Here is a 19,569-nt window from a genome sequence, read left to right as displayed (position 1 = left end):
GGTTCAGGGCTCGGCGTCAGAGGCTCCAGCGCCAGCCGCGTAGACCTGACCCAGGGCTCGGTACAACAGAGAAAGCGGCTCTTCCCAAAGGCACCGATGGAGCGAAGGGTAGTCGCTGCCCTCAGGATTTATCACCCGCGAGGTGCTGTCAGCAACTCCTGCCCGGAAGCCACCCCGCCCCGGCACACACATACTCCAGCGCCCCCTCCAGGAGCACTCCGCAATCACCCGAGCGCAGCGGCCGCCCCAGCCCTTTGTGACTGGATGATTGGGGCCGACCGGCCCGCACTGTCTTCGACCTCCAATCAGAGCTCGGGGCTACAGAGCTGCACCAATCGGAGATGACCGGGGCCTCAACAGGGCCAATCGGGGTACTCGAGCCCGACAACAGGGCAAGCCGCCAACAGCGATCAATCAGAGGGGAGAAGCGGCTCCCAGATGCCCAATCAGCGGCCTTCAGGCGCAGATCGTGGGCGGAGCGGTCGCGAGGCTCCCGGGTCGGCCAATCAGCGGGCGAGCGGCTGCCTCAGCGCGCGCGGTGGGCGGGGCAGGGCCTGTCCGCGCCTAGGAGCGGTGGGCTCTGTGAGCAGCTAGGCAGGGTGAGGAGTAGTGACGACCCCGGGCCTGGGGCGGGGGCAGAAGGGGGCGCGAGAGTGTCGGGGCCGGGATGCGCGGCGCGGGGGCGGGATCTCGGGATACCGCCGGGCGACCTCTCAGGGCTGCGGGACGCGGCAGGGAGAGGTGAGGGGCCGGGTTCAGGGCTCGGGGAGGGGTCCGCTCCGGCGCCGCGGCGGCGGCGGGCGGAGGGGACACTGTTGCCATGGCAGCGCACGTGCGCTCGCTGGCGCGGCCCGGCGCCCCTGAGCTCTTCACCCGGGAACGGGCGTGCCCCTTTAGCCCGGCCCCTGCCCGCCCGCAGCCCCGCGGCCTCCGTCGCCGCCGGCTCTGGGCCGGGGCCAGCCCAGGGACCGCCCGCCTGGGCCGCCGCCTCTCCCTTGCATGTCCGGCTGTCCCTCTCTCCCGCCGTCTCGTCCGGCAGCGCTGGGCACCGCAGGCCTCTGCGTTTTGACCACCTGCGCCGGTCCGCGGAATGGCCACATCCTGGGGACTGGCGCCGGAGAGATGCAACCGCCTGAGGGCCTTGGGGTGTCTGTCCCCCAGGGGAATTTTTTTTTTTTTTGGAGGCGGGGTCTCGCTCTGTTGCCCAGGCTGGTCTCGACCTGAGCTCCAGCGATCTGCCCGCGGAGGCCTCCCTAAGTGCTGGGGTCACAGGTGGGAGCCCCAAGGGATCTTTTTAAAGGCCTCCAATGTCTTACTGCATTAACAAGTGCTTAAGGAGTGCTCAGAGAACAGATCTGATTGGATGAATAAAGACCCCCAAGAGCAGCTTTCCATTCCTCCCACCTATTCTGGCGGGCAGAAATGGAAAGCGAACCACATATCTAATTGTACGTGTTCTGGTAACCACCTTAAAATAATAAAACAGGTTAAATTAATTTTAATATATTTGAATTAACCCAGGATATCCAAAATATTATTACAACATATAATCAATATTAAATTATTGGTAAGATTTGAATTTTTTTTTTTCATACAAAGCCTTCCAAATTTGTCGTGTGTCTTACACTTACAGCACATCTCAGTTCGCACCAGTTACCTTTCAAGTGCTCGGTGATCCCACAGTGGCTATCGTATTATTAAGCTGCACATTTCTTGTATATGCGTGAGCTGTTGCCAGAACATGACATCAAATTCAGTGTTCTTCGAAGCCCTCTTCAAAGAACTCTGATTGTGTTGCAGTCAGGCAACACAAAACATGAGGCACGGTCCTTTTCTTCAAGGAGCTTGCAGTTTGGTTGAGAAAATAGACACCCACAGATTAAGTACTATTTTAAATGGATGCAATTCGGGCGATAGTAAAGATAACTGGGAGTATATGATTGACAGTCAGATGGCTGATCATTATCCTTTGGAATTCAAGGGAGGGCTATCTTCAGGCTCATGCAGGAGGGGAAGATTGGGCCTGGTCTTGAAAGATGGGTAAGTCTTGGACTGTTGGGAAAAGATGGGGAGGACGTTTTGGTTGAATGGAACTGAATATTGCTGCTTTTGTTTTTAGAGTTGAAAATTTACAGAGTCCTGAGGCTTTCAGACTGAAAAAGGCTTTCTTCTGTCACTGACAATCGCCACCATGATTCATAGTCTTTTCTTGATCAACTCCTCTGGAGACATTTTCCTGGAGAAACACTGGAAAAGTGTGGTCAGCCGTTCTGTTTGTGATTACTTTTTTGAGGCGCAAGAGAGAGCTACTGAGGCAGAAAATGTGCCTCCAGTTATCCCTACCCCTCACCACTATCTCTTAAGTGTTTACCGCCACAAGATCTTTTTTGTGGCTGTGATCCAGACGGAGGTCCCCCCTCTGTTTGTCATTGAGTTTCTTCACCGAGTGGTGGACACATTTCAGGTTCGTGAATGTGGGAAAGTTCATATATGTAAACCGTGAAGTGTCTTTATAGTCCTGTTTCCGTTGTATAAAGCCTCCATTAAGAAACTTAAAAAAAAAAAAATCAAAACTCTGGTATTACTCACTTCCTTTCCCATCTGATAAGTTTCTGGTTTCTATTTATTGAATTGGCTGCATACAAAATGACAAATGGAATACTTTTGAACCTCTTGCGTGGGAAAGCCAACCTATTTGTGATGACTGTATATAGCCTTTGTAGCTCTGATTCTACTTTTTGCTCACAAATTAGAGTTTAGGTTGTTTTTGCCTGGTGGTCGTGATCCTATTATCTGCGTTGCTTTGAGTTGCATCAGAAAGTGATTGCGTAAAGTTTTAGAAAAGAACAAGTAGAACAAGCTAAGCAATGCTTAATTTAACTGTCACAGTCGCGTAATTCACGAACCTGTACTAGTTCTCAGGTTTGGGGTGTTTCTTTTTAGCGAGAGAGTGCTACTGATGAGCTCTGCTTGCAAAGATGAGATTGGGAAATCTCATGTGCCTATAAGAATTTAAGTGAGCCATTTTATGAGGCAGTTTTCATTTTAAGCTTTTTCTTCAGGAATAGATTTTAAGAACTTAGGGAGTGGTGTCTAAGGGAGGTCAGTGATAGCAGGACACAATGCCACTTGCAGCACAGGAGTTTAGACTGCACCGGCCCTGGATTCACACACAGGAACCTTCTCCCAACAGAACCACTCAGCTTCTAACTGTTGTGGTTATATGCATAACTCGAATGAGAAGCAAGGGCCCTTTGGTTTAAGTTCTGTGTCATATGAGGTCTGGAATGAGTCATATGAACACTGGAATTGTGGAATTGGAGAAGAGAATGAGGACTCACATACTATGATAAAAGTTAAAAAGCAAGTCAAAGAGTGATTTCTCTTGTACTCACGTCTAGAACAACTTCCCTTCCCAAGAAAATTAAAATACGTTTTGTGTTTTCCCCTGCAAATACTCTCTGATAGTACTACTATTTTGGAATTTCAATTCTCATGCAGCATACCAGCCCCTTTGTGCAGTGAAAACCTAAGTATGATAAGCCCAGTATGTGGAAGAACTAGAAGAACCCAGGAGTTGTGATCCTAAACCACTGTAACTAGGGCTTGTTATGATTTCTGCATGTGATACTTTACCCATTCTAAGATGAACGGTTCCACTGGTGGAACTGACAGCCGCTTCATATGGCCATACTAATGTAACTTATTACAAGACAGGAAGTGAGAAGAGTTGTTTGATCTAGTTGAAACCACAGAGGAATTTGGGAAAGCAGAGTAAAGGTGCTAATTTGGAAGTCTGAGACTTCAGAGCTTGTCACATTTGAAGCACTTGTTAAAAGTCAGTGGACATCCTGATTATCAGGTCTTCTCTGATGTGCGTCCTTTCCAGCAACATGATTTTTTCCAGGACCGGAATGTGTCAGGAGCAGCCTGGCAATAGAATTGCAGGCTCACTGGCTGGCTGCAGCACTTGGCCGTATTGCGAGGCTCCTTTCCAGCTGCTTAGTTCACATGATGCCTGGTTTATAAAACCTAGTGGTGTTTTATTTTTTAAAAATAAGTCACTCTTGGGAAGGAAATATGTGACTTTTTTTTCTTTTGAATTCTCATTCAAAATGAGAATTTTTCTCTTAAAAAGAGGAAATCTTTTTGTTTTAGGAATATATTCCTGACTCTTAGGTGACCTGGGTATTGGAATCTTGTAGATAATTGACGTTATCTAATGTAATTTAGACTCTAGTAGAGTCTGTTCAGTTTTGGATATCAAAGAAATGGAAAGATGGTGAAACAACCTGGAAACCATACGTTATTATGAACTGCACAAGTATCTTGAAAGTGTGGCTCTGAGAAGAAAAAAACTGAAGTGAAAACTCATAGTTTTCAAATAATTGCAGGGCTGTTACATACACTTGCTCTGTAAAACAGAGCTAGGAGGCAAATTTCAGTTTAGCAAAAGAACGAACTTTGGAATGATCAGAGCTGTTCATGAATAGAATGGACTTTCTCAAAAGGGGTAAGTTTTCCTTCATTCTATGAGTTCAGGAGGGTTTTGTGACTCTCTCAGAGGTCCTGTAAAAGACATACTGACGTTGCTAGAAGGGAACATTGAATGGCCATGAACATTTCTTGCTAAAGATCACACATTCCATTTTGTAGTGCTTTATAGTTTACAAAGTACATTCATGAGCGTTAGTGCTTAATTAGTCATGCCTAGTTCTTACAGCCCTGTGCCTCCAATGGTGTTATCCTGATTATACCATTAAAGAATCAAGATCAAAATTAGTTAACATGACTTAATCTACAAATGACAAAATTATAATCTAGGTTTTCGGGTTTGAAATCCAGTACTTTCCCACAATCCAGATAATTTAGCATCTAACGGTAGCCTTTTAAATAAAAGGACAAAGAGTTCTTGGAATCTTAGCATCTTAAAGATGATCCAGAGGGATTTTCAGGTGTGCTAGCTTGTCCCCCTCATTTCATTTTTTTCCCCTCTCAACTCTTATTCACTGCATGAATATTAAGAAATAGCACAACAGTAGGGGTAAAGATTTTCATGTACTGTTCTTTGTTATATCAAGTATTATTTTGTGTAATTCTTTCAAATTCTTGTTCATAAGCATATATAATCAAGATTCAATTTTGTATTCTGTGTATTTTATCAAGTTGAGGAAATTAACCCAAAGATTTAAGTTCCTCTTGTTTGTAGAGGAAGCTAGTAATCACAGTAGTACCATAAGCCAGGCTAGTGCTCTCTACCAAACAGACTGCCTAGGAGAACTATGGTTATGCTGCATTCCCTCATTGTAGAAGAGTAGCACAGTAACACATGGACAGGCCAGATCCTTATTCTCTGTAGGCACATTCTTTTTATTTATTTATTTATTTATTTATTTATTTATTTATTTATTTTACAGTATCTGAGTGATCAATGCATGTATTCTATCTCCATCAGGATTATTTTGGAGTCTGTTCAGAGCCAGTGATCAAAGACAATGTGGTTGTGGTTTATGAGGTATTGGAAGAGATGCTTGACAATGGTTTTCCATTGGCTACCGAGTCGAACATTCTTAAAGAACTCATAAAGCCTCCCACTATCCTTCGAACGGTTGTCAACACCATCACAGGTATGGCAGAGGGGGAAACCGATAGAGAGTGGCCATCCTGCAGCCTGAGTGACTTAGTCCAGTGTCACACATTGTTTTGAGTGTTTGTCTTTGGGGATCTCAGGTGTCCCAGTGTTTTAATTTTGCTCTTTGTAGATTTTTTTTTTTTTTTTTTTGAGACAGAGTCTCCCTCTGTCACCCAGGCTGGAGTGCAGTGGCGTGATCTTGGCTCCCTGCAACCTCTGCCTCCTGGGTCGTAGTGATTCTCCTGCCTCAGCCTCCTGAGTAGCTAGGATTACAGGCATGCACCACCACACCCAGCTAATTTTTGTATTTTTAGTAGAGATGGTGTTTCACTATGTTGACCAGGCTGATCTTAAACTCCTGACCTCAGGGGATCCACCTGCCTCAGCCTCCCAAAGTCCTAGGATTACAGGCGTGAGCCACCGCACCTGGCCACTCTTGTAAACTGAGTACAACCTGAAATAATATTTTTGCTTTGTGGAAAATACCCTGGTTTTGATGACAAAATGAAATGTTCTTTAAAAATATTTTTTTCTGATTACAGAAGAAACACATGATTATTGTAAAAACCTCAGAAATACAGAAAAGCACAAAGAATGTAAAAATCACTCTTAATCCCACCACACTTTTAACATATAATATTTTATGAACATTATCCCATGATGATGTCTTGTACATGGTTCTTGTTCTTTTTCTTCTTTTTCTTTTTTTTTTTTTTTTTTTTTTTGAGATGGCGTCTTGCTGTGTCGCCCAGGCTGGAGTGCAGTGGTGCGCTCTCAACTCCCCACAACCTCTGCCTCCCGGGCTCAAGTGATTCTCCTGCCACAGCCTCCCTAGTAGCTGGGATTACAGGCACACGCTACCATGCCCAGCTAATTTTTGTATTCTTTAGTAGAGATGTGGTTTCATCATGTTGACTATGCTGGTCTCGAACGCCTGACCTCAAGTGATCCACCCACCTCCGCCTCCCAAAGTTCTGGGCTTACAGGTGGGAGCTACCACACCTGGCCTTCATTTTTAATAACTTACAGTTTTCTTTCATGTGTGGACCCAAAGTTTTTCAGTTTTTACTGAATCCCTAATTAAGATGTTACTGATATTTTTGTTCTTTTAAATAATAAAGATTACCATTCTTATACTTGAACCTTGGTGTGCACATCTGGATGATTTCTTTTAAGTAGTAGAGGTAGCAATGCTGTGTCAAGGGGCGTATACATTTTAAGTACCATAATGTGTAGCCCTCCAGAAAAGTTAGGCCAATTTATACTTTCAGTAACAATTTCAAAGTGCTATAGTCAATTTGTCATTAATAATTTTTTAGAAACATTGGCAATTTGATAGTTTATTGATATCTTGTATTTACACAGTCATTTTTTGTTATTAAGGAGACTAAAATCTTTTCAAGTATTTATTGACTGTTTTCCCTCTATTGTGAATTACCTTTTCATGTCCTTTGTTCATTTTTTTGTTGTTGAAATGTTTTTCTTTTTTCATATGGATTTAAAATAATCTCTTTTATGGGAGATCTTTATGTCTTTTGATTACTGCATTACAGATATTTTCTTACAATCTGTCACTTGTGATTTAGCTTTGTTCTGGTGTAGTTTAGCCACATTCTAAATGTTTTGATTTAATCAAATTAATCATTCTGTTTCATTAAGGTTTTACATTTTGGGTCTTGTTTAATGCATAAACGAACATATTCATGGAATTTTACAAACTGATTGAAAAATGCATTTTAAAAGCATAAATATTGCAAGAATAGCCAGGACAGTTTTGAAAAAGAATTACAAAGGGGTTGTTGGGAAGATTTGCCCTGTTAAATATCACTACAGGTTAAGTTTGTATAGTACACAAGACAAATATTCATACAGTAGACATCCTACAAGACCCAAGAGAGTTTTGAAAATAATATTTTTAAAAAGCGGAAAGATAAAATGTGTCCTATAAAATGTAATGTAAGATATATTACAGGTTGAACATCCCAAATCCAAAATCCAGAATGCTCTACAATCCAAAACTTTTTGGACACTGACGTGACACTCAAAGGAAATGCTCATTGGAGGATTTCAGATTTTTGAATTTGGGATGCTCAACTGGTATAATCCAGATATTCCAACATTTTAAAAAATCCAAAATTTGAAACATTTCTGGTCCCGAACATTTCAGATAAAGATTACTCAATCTGTATGAAGTTTGGGTAGTTTTTAAAATTTGGTATTTGTCCAGTAACAGACAGATAGATCACTGGGATAAAAGAGTCCAGAAACCGACTCTTGCTTTTATAGGAATTTGGTGTAGATAGATGTGGTCATTTATCAAATCAGTGGACCAGGGGCCAGTTGTTAACTATATTGTGTTAGGACAGTCAGCTTCAATATGGAAAAAATTAAGTCCCTCCACTTCATACTATACACAAAATAAATTCCAGCTAGGTTAAGGAGCTAAACACAAACTTTATAATTATTAGACAAAAGCAGGAGAATGTCTTTTTGATCTCAGAGAAGGGAAGATCTTTTTCAAATGTCTATTCTAGTTAGTTTGTGATTTTATTTTTGGATTTAATTATTTAATCCATTTGAAAATTATCTTGGTGTACAATAATGTTTCTTTCTTCAAAATAGTTGTCCTAGCACCATTGTGTAATTTATCCTTTTCCCCTGTTTTAGAATGACATTTCTATCTTGTCCTGTCATTGTGGATTCTTGGTCTGTTTTCAGGCTTTCTTGCCTTTTCCCTAGACTGCTTTGATTATTATATCTTGATGATACATTTTAATACATAGTTCCTCTTTTTAAGGAAACAAAGTTGGTGGTTTCTTCAGTATTCTGAGTTCATTTTAAGCCTTGAAAGCTTTGTTAGTGCCTAAATCATTTACGAATATTATGAAGTTAGTTAAGCCTGTATCTCACTTTAATCTAGAAGAGGGTATCTAAGAACCACTTTTGAAAAGTTGAAATGGGCCTGACACTTTGGCTCACGCCTGTATCCAATACTTTAGGAGGCCGAGGTGGGAGGATCACTTGAGTACAGGAGTTCGAAACCAGCCTGGCCAAGATGGTTTCGAAACCCTGTCTTTACAAAAAAATACAAAAATTAACCAGGCATGGTGGCGCATGCCTGTGGTCCCAGCTGCTCTGGAGGCTAATGTGGGAGGATCACTTGCGCCCAGGAGGTCAGGGCTGCAGTGAGTTATGATTGTATCTGCGAATAGCCACTGCACTCCAGCATGGGCAGCATAGGAAGACCCTATCTCTTAAAAAATTTTGTTTAGCTGGTCATGGTGGCTCACACCTGTAATCCCAGCACTTTGGGAGGCCGAGGCGGGTGGATCACAAGGTCAGGAGTTCAAGACCAGCCTGGCCAACATAGTGAAACCCCGTCTCTACTAAAAATACAAAAATTAGCTGGGCGTGGTGGTGCGCGCCTGTAGTCACAGCTAGTCGGGAGGCTGAGTTAGGAGAATTGCTTGAACCCAGAAGGCAGAGGTTGCAGTGAGCCAAGATTATACCACTGCACTCTAGCCTGGGCAATAGAGCAAGACTCTATCTCAAAAAAAATTTTTTTAAAGACAGAAAATAAAAGGATCCAGGTAATGGAAGAAGGAAATAGAATTTAAATTAATGTATTTTATTGTGTCGGTATAAAACCTTTTGAATTAAAAAAAAAATTATGCCTATAAAGGAAAAAACTAGTGAAGGAATTGATCTACAATTCTTAAAGACAGGGAGAGATCAAATTTGTATTCTATTCCTAAGTTTCAGTGTTGGAACTTAGGAATGAGACAGATCATGTTGATATGTACATTTTAATACCTACCATAAATGTACCTAAGAACCTACCTCAGGCTCAAATACTGTTTTTACCCATGAAATTTTTATATCTATATGTAGATTACCAACTCTACTGAAAGCCAATACATTATTTAAACTGTAAGCTATTGTGGAATCTGAGATACTAAGTTCAGGTTACTTTCAAAACCAAAATATGATATCTGTTTCTCAGGTAACTTTTTCTTAAACCTTTATTCTGTTTGAAGAGGCAGACCAGATGGCAACAAGAGGTTTTAAAAATAGACAAAGTTACCCTATATGGAAGTTGGGGAAAATCTCATCTTATGTTTGAAAAATTATTCAATTGAGTGCATGAATAATGGGAGCATAGAAACTTCCAGGGAGGTGTTCTGTGGTTTCTAGAGTCAAAATGGTCTTAAAATACAGTAATATTAATTGTCTCAGGAAGCACCAATGTGGGTGACCAACTTCCCACTGGGCAGCTGTCAGTGGTGCCTTGGCGACGGACTGGGGTGAAATACACCAACAATGAGGCCTATTTTGATGTGATTGAAGAGATTGATGCAATTATTGATAAATCAGGTAGGTGCTTTTAATATGTTCTCAGAAATATGAAAATAGAAAGGGGCCTCTTTCATATAATGCTTATAGTTTCAGAATTAACCCCCATTCAAGGTCATGCACTTTAATTTAGTGCCTACTTTGTGCCAGGCACTGTGCTGGGTACTGGGAATGGACGTTAGTATTATGGTGCAGACCAGGATTTATTTCATACTTTCACTTGCTTTTCAATAAAGCAAGTGAAAGTATGAAATAAATCCTGGTCTGCACCATAATACTAACGTCTTGAATAAAAAAGAGAAGTAACAGGCCAGATGCAGTGACTCATGCCTGTAATCCCAGCACTTTGGGAAGCCGAGGCGGGAGGACTGCTTGAGCCCTGGAGTTTAAGACCAGCCTGAGCAATATAGTGAGACCCTGAGCAACATAGTGAGACCCCATCTCTATAAGAAGTGAAAAAAATTAGCTGAGTGTAGTGGTTCATGCCTGTATTCCTAGCTTCGTGAGGGGCTGAGGTGGGAGGATTGCTTGAGCCTGGGAAGTTGACGTTGCAGTAAGGCCTGATCATGACACTGCACTCCAGCCTGGTCAACAGCAAGACCCTGTTCAAAAAAAAAAAAAAAAAAAGAAGTAACAAATTAACTTTCTTATTGATTAAATTTCCTTCTTGAAAGTGGCTTCCAGTTTTGATGGCAGAACTAAAGTTGTAATCACAAAATTCAGGGTGCCGCCTTTTCTGTGTATTCTGAATTAGGTAAATATGACTAGAAGTCCTAGAGCTTCAGAATTTGTAGAAGCAAGTCATGGTGGTAATGTGCCTGTAGTCCCAACTGTTGGGAGGCTGAGGCGAGAGGATTACTTAAGCCTGGTAGTTGGAGACTGCAATGAGCTATGATTATGCCTGTGAATAACAGCTGCACTCTAGCCTGGGCAACATAGTAAGACCCTGTTTTTAATTAAAAAGAAACCTCTTCACATTAGTGAACTTATTCGTTCAACAGATGCTTATTGAAAACTTGCATCATAGCACAGTGCTAGAGAGTGGGCACTCGATGATGAATAAGACATAGTCTGCAGCTGCAGAAAGCTTAGTTTAGTCTAGTGAGGGAAAGAGGAAGGTAAAAAGGTGGAGCATATGAGAGGTACCCACCCCTGAGCAAAACACAACCGAGAGGTGGAGGTGTTTATGCTTCATCGGTGGAATGAAATGAAGTTATTAAGATGTGTGGATTTGGGAGCAAAGTATGCGCAAACATCACAATATTGAGCAAAAAATCAGATGCATAAGATTATAGACAGTGGGATTACATGTATATGAAGTTTGAAAACAGATGCAATTTAGTCTAAGGTAATAGAAGTCAGAATTTTGGGGATGTGGATTACCTGGGATGGGTAAGAGGGAGCTCTTGGATGCTGAAAATGTTCCGTATCTTGCTGTAGCTAGTATTTGCATAAATGTATATATATTTTAAAATTCATTGAGCTGTACACTTTAAGATTTTTACATTTTACTGTTTTACCTCAACGAAAATGTAAAATATATATGGCCAGATCATGAAGAACCTTGCCTGCCAGTTTAAGGAGGGCAGATGTGAGTGATTGAAGAGTTTTAAGTTGGGGAGTGACTTGATGAGACTTGTAGTTTAGAGCGATGAGTCTGGCTGCTGTGTGAAGAATGGTCTAAAGTGGGGTGGGCCTGAAGGCAGGGAGCAGCTAGGAGGCTGAAATCCAGGCCCAAAACATAGACGTCCATAGTACAATGAGGACAGAGAAGAATGCACAGACCAGAGAGAGGTGAGTCCTCGAAAAGAGAGGAGCTGATCATTGGCTGGATGTGGGCAGAGGAAGTGGACGTCGTCAGGGATGTGTCTGTGTTTCTGGCTTAGGCAGCAGGATAGATGGTGCCATCACACAGGTGGGGAAATGGGAGCACCGGGTTCAGGGCGTGAGAGAATGGACTCACTTCTGACATGTGCCTCAGTGACATCCAAGTGGAGATGTCCATTAGGCAGGATTGGGGCTGAACTTGAAAAAAGAATAGGTAATAATAGGCTGTAAATGAACATTGAAGCCTTGGGAAGTAGGCAAAATAACCCAGGAGAGTGTGTAAAGTGAAAGAAAATAGAAGTTCAGAACTGAAAAAGCATTTAAGGGATGTGCAAAGAAAGAGAACCTGCCGAAGACACTGAGGAAGAGGAGCTGGGAAAATAGGAGGACACCAGGAAAGGTTAGGAGGAAGGGATGTTTGAGAAGGCAGAAGTGATCGACAGTGACACATGCCACAGAGAGGACCTGTAGGATAGAGACCGGGAGTGGCCACTCACTATAGCAGCAGAGCTCACTGGCGACCTTAGGGAGAACAGTTTCTGATAGGAAGTTTTCTGAACTGTTGGCTAAAATAATGGTGCTCTGTTTAATTCTGATACTAGACTGAAAACTCCTTTAGGCTAATAACTACCTCATTAATCTTTTTATCACCATTTCCTCACCATAGTGTCTCATACTTGATATGCAGTTGTTAAGTGTTCAGAATGATGGATAGATGGATTGTATAAATGAATTGGATGGCTAGACAGAAGGAAAGAAAGGGAGAGAGAGGAAGGGGAGGGAGAGAGGAAAAGAAGGAGAGAGGAGGTAAGTTTGTTGAGAAGGACAGAGAAGGTTTCAGTAATCTGTTCTTTTTGTCTTATTCCTGTCTCAGGCTCCACAATTACTGCCGAGATCCAGGGGGTGATTGATGCCTGTGTCAAGCTGACTGGCATGCCGGATCTTACACTTTCCTTCATGGTAAAATCCTGGGCCAGAGATTGAGTTCTTGGGATGAGAAATTAAATGCTGCTGGAAAGACAGAGCAGTGGGAATGGAATAGAACAAGAAAAAATAATTAGGACAGCCACGAGGCTTGTCTCAGGCTTGAATTTTCTAGAAGTTACCACATGATTTCTGTGTGTGTGTGGTGTGTGTTTTAATAAAAAACGGCATTTAAATTGCTTTCCTGAAAGCACAGCGGGTGTTTAATGCCCACTTCTTGCTTCTCCTCTCCTGGTGACTGTAGAACCCTAGGTTGTTGGATGATGTCAGCTTCCATCCTTGTGTTCGTTTCAAGCGCTGGGAATCTGAGCGCATCCTCTCCTTCATCCCTCCTGATGGAAACTTCCGCCTGCTGTCTTACCATGTCAGTGCACAGAAGTAAGCAGCTCTTATAATTAAGAATGGAATCTGTGTATGTACGTGTATGTGGAAACCATATCTGTAGTGATTAAGAACTCAGGCTCTAGAGTTACGTGGGTTCACATTCCAGCTTCTGTGGTTACTAATTGGGTAATCTCAGGTGAGTTGCTTAACCTCTATGTATCTCTTTTCTCATCTGTAAATTGAAAATAGTAAAAGTTCTGAAGATTGAATAAGAGAATCTGAATAGTGCTTAACACAAAGAAGTGCTCATTAAGTTTGCTGTTATTTTTGTTGTTGTTATGTGTCTAAACAAGAACATTATTTTCTCAAATCAGAATCTGGGCATACTGTGTTCAATGTCCCTGATCTAAAAGAAGCATGAAGTTATGCTATGAAAAAGCATAAAATGCAGTGATTTTTGGTCTTGAACATTCTCTAATTTGGAATCTAAAGGCTTTTGGAAGCAGTTTTGAATAGTATAAGGTATGCAGACAGAAGAGAGTCAGGAGGCCTCAGAGCCACCAGTCGCTTCCCGTGTGATGTGGAGTGAATCATTTGGGAAAATATCTGAGTGCTTGAGGCTGCAGCCTCTGAAATCAGACTCCCTGGACTTAAACTCTATCTTCAGTCTTAGAACCTTGGGCAAGTTACTTAATCTCAGTTAAGTATAAGGACATCAGTATTGACCTATAAAATCAGTACCTACTGCATAGTTACAGTAGCAATATCTATTTCATACTTACTGGGAGGATTAAACACGGTGGGGGTTAACTGGATATAAACCATTTAGCATAGTGACTGGCAAACAGGAAGTACTCAATAAATGTTAGGAACTGTTATTACTTCAGGATTATTCCTTGACTTCTCTGAATCCTTTTCTTCTGTCAAATCATGACAGCCTACCCTACCTTGTGGGGTTTTTGTAAGGACCAGATGAGGTCAGATGAAAACATCCTAAAATGTAGAGACAAGAGGATCACTTGAGCCCAAGAGTTTGAGACCAGGCATGGGCAGCATGGCCAAACCCTGCCTCTACAAAAAAAAAAAAGAGTAAAAATTAGCGGGGCACGATGTTGTGTGCCTGTGGTCCCAGCTACTCAGGAGGCAGAGGTGGGAGGATCACTTGAGCCTGGTAGGTCGAGTGCTGCAGTGAGCTATGATCATGCCACTGCACTCCAACCAGGGTGACCGAGCCAGACCCTGTCGAAAAAAAAAAAAAGAAAAAAATTATAAAAGGCCCTTGAGCTATGAATATTATTCTCCCCAGTGCAAATGATGATTGGTCACATGTTACAAGTTAAAAACAGGGTCATAATGACAGTACATTTTTGTACATTATGCCTTTCTCATAGTAGTATACTCTTTGATTTTGTTTATATTATTCAGAGTCATTTAGAAAAGTTAATTTACTTACTAGACAGTATTTTAGCTTTTCAAAAAGAAAAAAATAGATTACTGGGGTTTTTTTCTGTTTATTTTTTCAGATAAAAAGTTAGGACACAGTTAAGGGAGAAGAAGCTACCCACAGGCAGAAAGAAGAGAGAACTACTCTTTTCCCAGTGCACAAATGAAATGGCTCTTTGTCTCTCATTTCCAGTCTGGTTGCAATCCCAGTGTATGTCAAACATAACATCAGTTTCCGGGACAGTAGTTCCCTTGGACGCTTTGAAATAACGGTGGGACCCAAGCAGACGATGGGGAAGACCATCGAGGGAGTGACTGTCACCAGCCAGATGCCCAAGGGGGTCCTGAACATGAGCCTTACTCCATCACAGGGGACACACACATTCGACCCAGTCACAAAGGTAGGGATGAGCAGGACATCTTGAATTGCTGATGTTAACTTAAGCAGAAACCAGTCTGCAGGCTCTCTGCGTAGACTCTAGACCTTGTTTGGAAGGTGAGATGAATCAAAGGGACCTTGTTTTCTAAACTGCGAGATAACTTAACAGTAACACATAGGATTCTCAATGGAAAGATACCCAGAGGCAGCTTATAATGTTGTGGACAGGTGCCCTGAGTTTAGATCTCAGCCACCTCAAATGCAGGATTCTGCTGTAACTATTTTTTGGAAAGACCGCTTCTCCATTTTTATTTTCCTTGAAGATGCTGTCTTGGGATGTAGGAAAAATAAATCCACAAAAGCCACCAAATTTGAAGGGGACCATGAGTCTTCAGGCTGGAGCTTCCAAACCAGATGAAAATCCCACAATTAACCTGCAGTTTAAGATCCAGCAGTTGGCCATTTCTGGTAAGTGACCCAGAGCTCAAGAGGCTCCAAAGGGAACAAAAATGGCTTTCTGCCACACGGCACAGGCACCAGGAGACTTTTCTGGGCTTCCTGTTTACAAGGTTTAGTTTCATTACCTGATATGCAATCTTTAGTAACATCTTTTATGGCACGTTTCTTGGGAAAATTTACAATCCTTCCTTTGAAGTTGGCATAAGTGACCTGAATAAAAGTGCCTGAGACACACTGAGAAAGAAACAGTATTGGTAGAAGAAAGTGTTCACCAGCCATTTTTAGATCATCTTAGGGTTGTTCATTTCAGGTTCCCAAGGTTTTCAGTATGAGAATGCATGTGCATTCTCAGCTACAACTGAAGAGTAATTTCCACTCCTTTCTCCTGATTTCAGAAGACTTTCATGTTTGCTCTTATTTCTATTTTGGAATGACTAGGCCTTTCCAGGTCAGTTCACTATAGTCTGTGCCGACCTTAACACGATAGTGATCAGTTCCCACTTTGGGGGCATTTACTATGTTCCAGGCACTGTTTTAAGCTCTTTTCATGTGTTTTCTCTTTTAATCCTTAGAATAACTCTGTGATGTGGAAAGGAGATGATTTTAGCTTTATATGAAGTTTCTATTTTTCTGTACAAACGGGCCTTATACAATTTAAGTGATTGGAATTCATTTAACATATAAGCTCTTCCATCTTAAAACGATAAACTATAAAGCTGTATACAGTATAAAATATTTTTGGCTTAGTCTAGTGAGAATACTTAGGAAGCATTCATTTATTATCACTTTCATTGTTAATTCCTTTAGTTATAATTTACTTCACTATTCATTTGTTTTGTTATTAATTCATTTATTCAGTCCAATAATTTGAGAAAAATCATGCAGTGGTCTAATTTTTTCCTTATCCTCATTTCAGTCTGCACATCACTTTGTGCCCTTTCCACTTTAGGGACAGGTCTTCTCATAGGTAGCTTGTCTGTTGGAGCCTTTTTTTTGCTGTATCTGTCCTGAGACTGGAGAATCCATCTGCTCTGCATAAGTGGTTCCCTGTCACAGCGACTTCGGTCCCACTGACCTCAGTGTATTGAAGTGAACAGAAACAGGTGACCTGCTCCTTTTGAATAATTCTCATGTCTATTTTCCCTCTCTCCCTCCTTTCTAGGACTCAAGGTGAATCGTCTGGATATGTATGGAGAAAAGTACAAACCCTTTAAGGGCATAAAATACATGACCAAAGCTGGAAAGTTCCAAGTTCGAACCTGAAGGGAGCATTTGCAGAGGGAATAGTATTGCACACTTTTTCATTTCTTACTTGTCTAAAAGTAAAAAAAAAATCAGCCTGTCTCCTAGGTCAGTCCCCTCCTGGACCCACCCGCTCCCTTTTTTCCTTAGCCTTCAGTGCCATGGAACTAATCAAGGGAGGAAAAGGTCACCAGGGAGAACTGGATGGAACTGAAACACAGCAACACCAGTTCTCAAGGACGAGGTGTGTGATGGGGGTAGGAAGCTTGGTGCTTATGTAACCATTTTAAACATGGTTTCTATAGAAAAGACCAGCATTGTTTAGCTTGCTTGGCTTTAATTATCTAAAGCCAATGAAATACTTCTTTGTTGATTTTTAAGGTAGAAAGATTAGAAAAAAAGAAAGATGGGAAGAAAATGAATGTTAGTCAAGGAAAGACCAGTTAAGGATCTGATCTATGAAGGAGAAGAAAGAGGAAAAAGAAGTAAAGGAGTTAGGAGGAGACACTGAAATGAAAGATTGGCAAGAAAAGTGGTCAGGCTCTACTTTAAGGAGGGCTGGGAAGGAAAGAGTTGAGTTGGTTTCTTTCTCATTCCTCTACTCATGTAGAAAACACTTGTACTTCTGGAAATGGACTGGAGGCTTTTTAAATTTGAGTCCGCTATTGACATGGAAACCCCGGTGAAATCAGATTTTCCCTCGAAGACCATGATGGTATCGGACTAGTTTTCAGACACTGCCTGCCTGTTGCTGTCCATCAGCACTTGGTCTCTTGTCTTCAGTGAGAAGGTGACCTGCCTTCTTCCCATGGTGGCTGCCTAAAATGCTTCTTTTCTAACCCAAAACAGTTCTACTCAATTCCTTTTACAGAATTCACCAGCCATTTTCCTGTTACCTGATCCTTCCACAGGATTTTTTAAAAGTAGGAGAGTTTCAGAGAAGCCAATCTCATAATCCCCAGTGCAGCCAGGGATTGTGTGTCATCGTACTGGAGTAGAGAGGGCCAACTCTTCCATGAAGGTGGGCACGGCTGTGAGTGAGTGAGCTCGTATCTCCATTTGTCAGTGCTGGACTGGTACCAGATCCTAACCTTCCCGTTGGTTGGAAACTTTTCCATCTGTTGCCCTAGGAAAAGAGAAAGCTTACCATCGAGGGTGTGGTTGATCCTTGAAGCTGCTTGGTAAAGTTATTTCCTCACAGTCTTTTCTTTTGTACTCTATCATGTATTCATTAATATCTACCAGTCCCTTTTCATTCTAAGACAAAACATTTCCCCTAAATCTCTGAATAAAATCAGTGCTATAGGAAGATGGACTGTGTTGATCATGGGTGTAAGCAACCCAGTTTAAGAAACATGGCAACTAAAGGGATACCTCGGGCTTGCTTTCCCAGTGGCTCATTTTTGTCCTAGTTCAGTGTATCTATTACTATTTATATATGTATACAAAAGGTTTTTCGTTTAAGTATAGCTTAAGGAATGATACTGTGCTCTGCTTTGTGCATGGAGAAAAAGGAAGACCCATACTCTCCACACCCTAGAGCTTTTCTCTAAATATTGTGCAAAGTTTTTGCTAGTTTTATCTTCCGACTTTGGGACTAGTTTTTGCTGCAGAGTTGTGTTGCTTTGTGATTTTCCTCTGGGATAAAGTGTACTGGACACAACCGGATGTGTTCCACATTCCATCACTCCGCAATTTGTCCTGGAGTGACATACACATCCACCACGGAAAGGGAATCATCTCTGCCCCACAATTCCCGAGTACTTGGAAGCACTTCTCCTGAGGGACCTACAGGATCCTAAGGTTTCCTAGGTCACGGAACAACTAATCTTGGTCCCTGAATATTTCTAGGTTTTTAAGTGCAGCTGTTTTATTTCCTCTAGAACTCATCCTGTTTCAAGGGAAGCACCTAAGAAGATATAGAGTGTTTCTAGAGTAAAGGACCTGCAGGTGTAAGCATAGATGAAATAACTGTCCTGTCACATGTGGTGCAGACCATGGAGTGAAGCAGGCATCGCCACCACCATCCCTGCAGTGTCAGCATAAGCAGTGTAGGGTGTCTCCATCAAGCTGTTCGGTTCCGTGTGTGTTTAACATGTGCAGAAGTAGCTTCTCTGTTTAAGTTTAATAAAGTTGAGTTTCACCAGTCCTCTATGTCCTAAGTGGTTTGTTACCAGAACTAACAATAATGCTATGCCACTCACACCTCAGTAGAAGCAGTGAGTAAGGAACTCATCGACTTGGGAGGATCTTACCGCTTCTGTCCTCTCCAGCCAGCAGACCTAAAGCATGTGTTTCAGTCAGTTCTCTGGTCGCATCTGGAAGATAGCGGATACTGATATTAACATCATTTTTAGGGTTGTGCTAGTTATTTTTCACCAGGGCTTTAAAAGACGAAACCGTTGAAACTGCAGGCATTTAGTCTAGCACTTTCCCCATTCTCTTGACCTGCTTCTCTTGTCTTGTTAATTTAGGCTTGAAACGGTGTCACGGTACTTGGCATCTTTATTCCAGGACAGGCTTCTTACAAGATAAGGCACTGGGAGCCGATTGTTACGCCACACCTGTAACTATTTTCTGTAAACATCTCATGGCTGTGAAAAGACCTTAAAACTTGTGTGTAGTCGCTGTGAGTGTTCAGTGCCAGCTAGTGCTCCACCCGTTCTCCCTCTCAGCCAGTGTTGACTGCCTCTTTGCCTGTGCTCCTGGTGCTCTGACCCTGGTGGTGGCAGAGGAAGTTGGTTGTATACATGTACTTTTCTCTGTGGCCAGTAGGTGGAGACTCTATGCCATCAATACTCATGTTAATAGTTAGAATTTTTTTTTTTTTTTTTTTTTTTTTTTTGAGACGGAGTCTCACACTGTTGCCCGGGCTGGTGTGCAGTGGAGCGATCTCGGCTCAGTGCAATCTCCACCTCCCGGGTTC

The 19,569-nt window shown here is 42.1% G+C and overlaps 2 protein-coding genes across 7 annotated transcripts in view; both read left to right on the top strand.

The window, feature by feature from the left end:
- The window catches only part of POLB (DNA polymerase beta), a 679,334-nt gene that overhangs the window by 451,517 nt on the left and 208,248 nt on the right, over positions 1-19,569 (top strand). The gene's annotated exons all lie outside the window — the stretch shown is intronic.
- On the top strand, positions 529-18,791 carry AP3M2 (adaptor related protein complex 3 subunit mu 2). 6 transcript variants are annotated; one of them, XM_050800415.1, is made up of 10 exons: positions 537-599; positions 1,982-2,040; positions 2,120-2,464; positions 5,456-5,627; positions 9,869-10,006; positions 12,687-12,772; positions 13,041-13,174; positions 14,757-14,964; positions 15,266-15,410; positions 16,564-18,791. In XM_050800415.1, the coding sequence occupies exons 3-10, from the start codon at positions 2,192-2,194 to the stop codon at positions 16,662-16,664; spliced, it is 1,257 nt and encodes a 418-aa protein (XP_050656372.1). In that variant the 5' UTR covers positions 537-599; positions 1,982-2,040; positions 2,120-2,191; the 3' UTR covers positions 16,665-18,791. The 6 variants fall into 6 exon arrangements, with proteins under 6 accessions (XP_050656370.1, XP_050656373.1, XP_050656372.1 ...); XM_050800413.1 differs by lacking the exon at positions 1,982-2,040 and having other exon boundaries at positions 529-599; XM_050800416.1 differs by lacking the exon at positions 2,120-2,464 and having other exon boundaries at positions 529-599.

This window comes from Macaca thibetana, chromosome 8 (genome assembly GCF_024542745.1).
Source record: "Macaca thibetana thibetana isolate TM-01 chromosome 8, ASM2454274v1, whole genome shotgun sequence".
Lineage (NCBI taxonomy): Eukaryota > Metazoa > Chordata > Mammalia > Primates > Cercopithecidae > Macaca > Macaca thibetana.
The sequence above is the reverse complement of the archived record's forward strand: the minus strand, read 5'-3'. Positions and strand labels throughout refer to the sequence as shown.

What these genes read in the sequence shown, in the direction of transcription:
- AP3M2 (XM_050800413.1), top strand. Translation starts at nt 2,192, where the DNA reads ATGATTCATAGTCTTTTCTTGATCAACTCCTCTGGAGACATTTTCCTG. An exon ending in GAGTGGTGGACACATTTCAG is followed by an intron (nt 2,465 to 5,455) that starts GTTCGTGAATGT and finishes TATCTCCATCAG; the next exon opens with GATTATTTTGGAGTCTGTTC. An exon ending in GGTTGTCAACACCATCACAG is followed by an intron (nt 5,628 to 9,868) that starts GTATGGCAGAGG and finishes TAATTGTCTCAG; the next exon opens with GAAGCACCAATGTGGGTGAC.